This window comes from Nanorana parkeri, unplaced genomic scaffold (assembly GCF_000935625.1).
Source record: "Nanorana parkeri isolate BGI_ZX_2015 unplaced genomic scaffold, ASM93562v1 scaffold951, whole genome shotgun sequence".
Classification (NCBI taxonomy): domain Eukaryota; kingdom Metazoa; phylum Chordata; class Amphibia; order Anura; family Dicroglossidae; genus Nanorana; species Nanorana parkeri.
Window position 1 is genome coordinate 534,933 of NW_017307219.1, and position 2,235 is coordinate 537,167.

General features: G+C 43.5%; 1 protein-coding gene across 1 annotated transcript in view; it reads left to right on the top strand.

The window, feature by feature from the left end:
• The window catches only part of TUBGCP4 (tubulin gamma complex associated protein 4), a 28,312-nt gene that overhangs the window by 4,390 nt on the left and 21,687 nt on the right, over window positions 1-2,235 (top strand). The window contains exons 3-4 of the mRNA XM_018566464.1: window positions 1,472-1,594; window positions 1,888-1,941. Coding sequence (XP_018421966.1) covers window positions 1,472-1,594; window positions 1,888-1,941 — 177 coding nt within the window. The remainder of the gene's footprint in view (window positions 1-1,471; window positions 1,595-1,887; window positions 1,942-2,235) is intronic.

Genomic DNA, 2,235 nt, shown 5'->3' on the forward strand with positions numbered 1-2,235 from the left:
CCGCCCCGCAGGGCTCCCCCCCCCCCCCCCCCCCTCCCCTGTCCGATCCTCCAGCGCTGACTGGCGAAAAGGAGGGGGGTGGGCACAGTTGGCTCTGCCCCTTAGGCAGAGCCAGCTGTCAATCGCGTAGCTGGCTGGATCCAGACAGTATTGTCGGGATCCGTCCTAGCTGCGACGTCTCAGTATACCGCAAGCTGTAGCTCGTGGTATACTGAGCTTTGGGTCACGGGAGGACGCTAGTTTGTGTTCTCCCTTGACCCTTTGGAGAACTATGGGGAAAAGCCCTGACCTCATAGTTTTCCTTTTAAGATTGAATTTGGAGTGCTTGCTTCTCATTTTGTATTTGGATGGGTCCTTGGTTGGCCATTTAGGAACGTGTGTAGGATGACTCTCTAAACATGTCTCTTCATTAGAAATACTGACAGAGGGTTCTATCCCTTTCCCATTCTATCCAAAGGTAGAAAAAAATGTTTCACTGAAGTTGTGCTTTTCAAGGGCCAATAAAATAAGCTACTAATTCCCCAAATATATGCATGGGTAACGGCAGTTTTGTTTGTTAGCAATGATATAAGGTGCTATAAAATTAGAAAACAAAGTACCAGTCTTTCATTTCTTCTATGGTACTGCTGAGTAGTGATGGGCTCGGGCGTGTTCGCAGCTCCACGTGTCGAGCCCGCCAGGAAGCTGACAGCGCCGCAGAGCCAATCACAGGTACTGAGCCATTTCCCGATCTCTGCAGCTGCGGCCCGGGAACCTGTGATTGGCGCTGCGACGCTGTCAACTTCCTGGCAGGCTTGGCACGTGGAGCTGCGAACACGCCCGAGCCCATCACTACTGCTGAGCAGGAATTCATCTGTAGAAAAATCTCTTTGTGCTGCAGATCTTTTACTTTGTGTTCTGAAAATCTCCTAAAACTATTACATAATAACCACTAAATGGTATGAAAAAATACATTAAATTTCAATTTAGAAAATTAGATTTTCTAACATGTTAATGTCATTTAACATGTTCCTAACATGTAAAGCATGTTTAATGTTTTAAAATCTGCATCTTCTTTAAAATAATACCTGGTAACTCTGCCATGTAGATCCTTGCTGTGGCACTTCCTGCTATAGGGTGTCAACGCTGGGTCCCTGTCTCCCGGCTTTATTTAATGGAGACTACAAGTGGCTGTGCTGATACATATTACAAGGCATGTTTGACTGCAGTCAACATCTGGAAACATGAAACCATGTTTGGGGTGCATGCATGTAGACAGGAAGTGGCTACAATGAGGCTACAGAAGATCGGCACAGCTAGTATGCAACAAAGGATGAATAAAAGGTGAAAACTAAATTCTAATTTGTTTTAAAGGGGGAATTTGTTTCTGGCACAAAGTGCTTTAGCAAACTAGTTGTCTTTCAGTTAGTGGTTACATCTGATTTAATGTTTTCTTTGATAGTAATTCTTGTTTTATTGTGTTTTTATTTAGGATCACCACCCCTCTCAGCAGGGACAAGTTGGCCTGCATGGAATTTACCTGCGGGCCTTCTGTAGAGGTCTGGACTCAATCCTACAGCCATACAGACAAGCTTTATTAGACTTGGAGCAAGAGGTATACAGACATCTGAAGTGAAATAGAACAATGTAAAGCTTGTGTGCTTTACATATGAAAATTAATTATTTGCACTCTTACCTGGTAGAAGTTGGTGTTCAAACTGCTCCTGGGGCCTGGAAGCTGACATTTTCTGGCATACTGCCCACTAGTTCTGGGACTGTGAAGTTCTGGTCAGATTAAGTGCAAGTGATGTCACTTCTCTGGGATACAGCCCAAGAGCCCGTAGTGGACATGTTCTTTTGCTTGTTTTTGTTTCTCATTGTTCTTATCTTGTTTTGTTTTAAATGCAGTTCCTGGCTGACCCACATCTCTCCATTTCACATATCAACTACTCTCTGGATCAGGTGGGTATTTCCTAGTAACTGGTATCATTATTTCTATTGGTCTGTGTATGTGAACCTGGTGAAGCCAAGCGTTGGAAGGTGTGAGACCTAATGCAAACTTGGACTAAGGTTTATAATCTAAAGCTGAAATTGGAAGGATTCCACATCCCTTGATCTCTGCAATTCAGCTTTACTGATTATTTTTTTAGACCATAACAGTTTCACTTTAATTGCTGCTGCATTACTTGTTAAAGGGCACCTGTAGAGAGAAATATACCGGCTGCCATTGTTGACCTCTAAAAAAAAAAAAAAAAC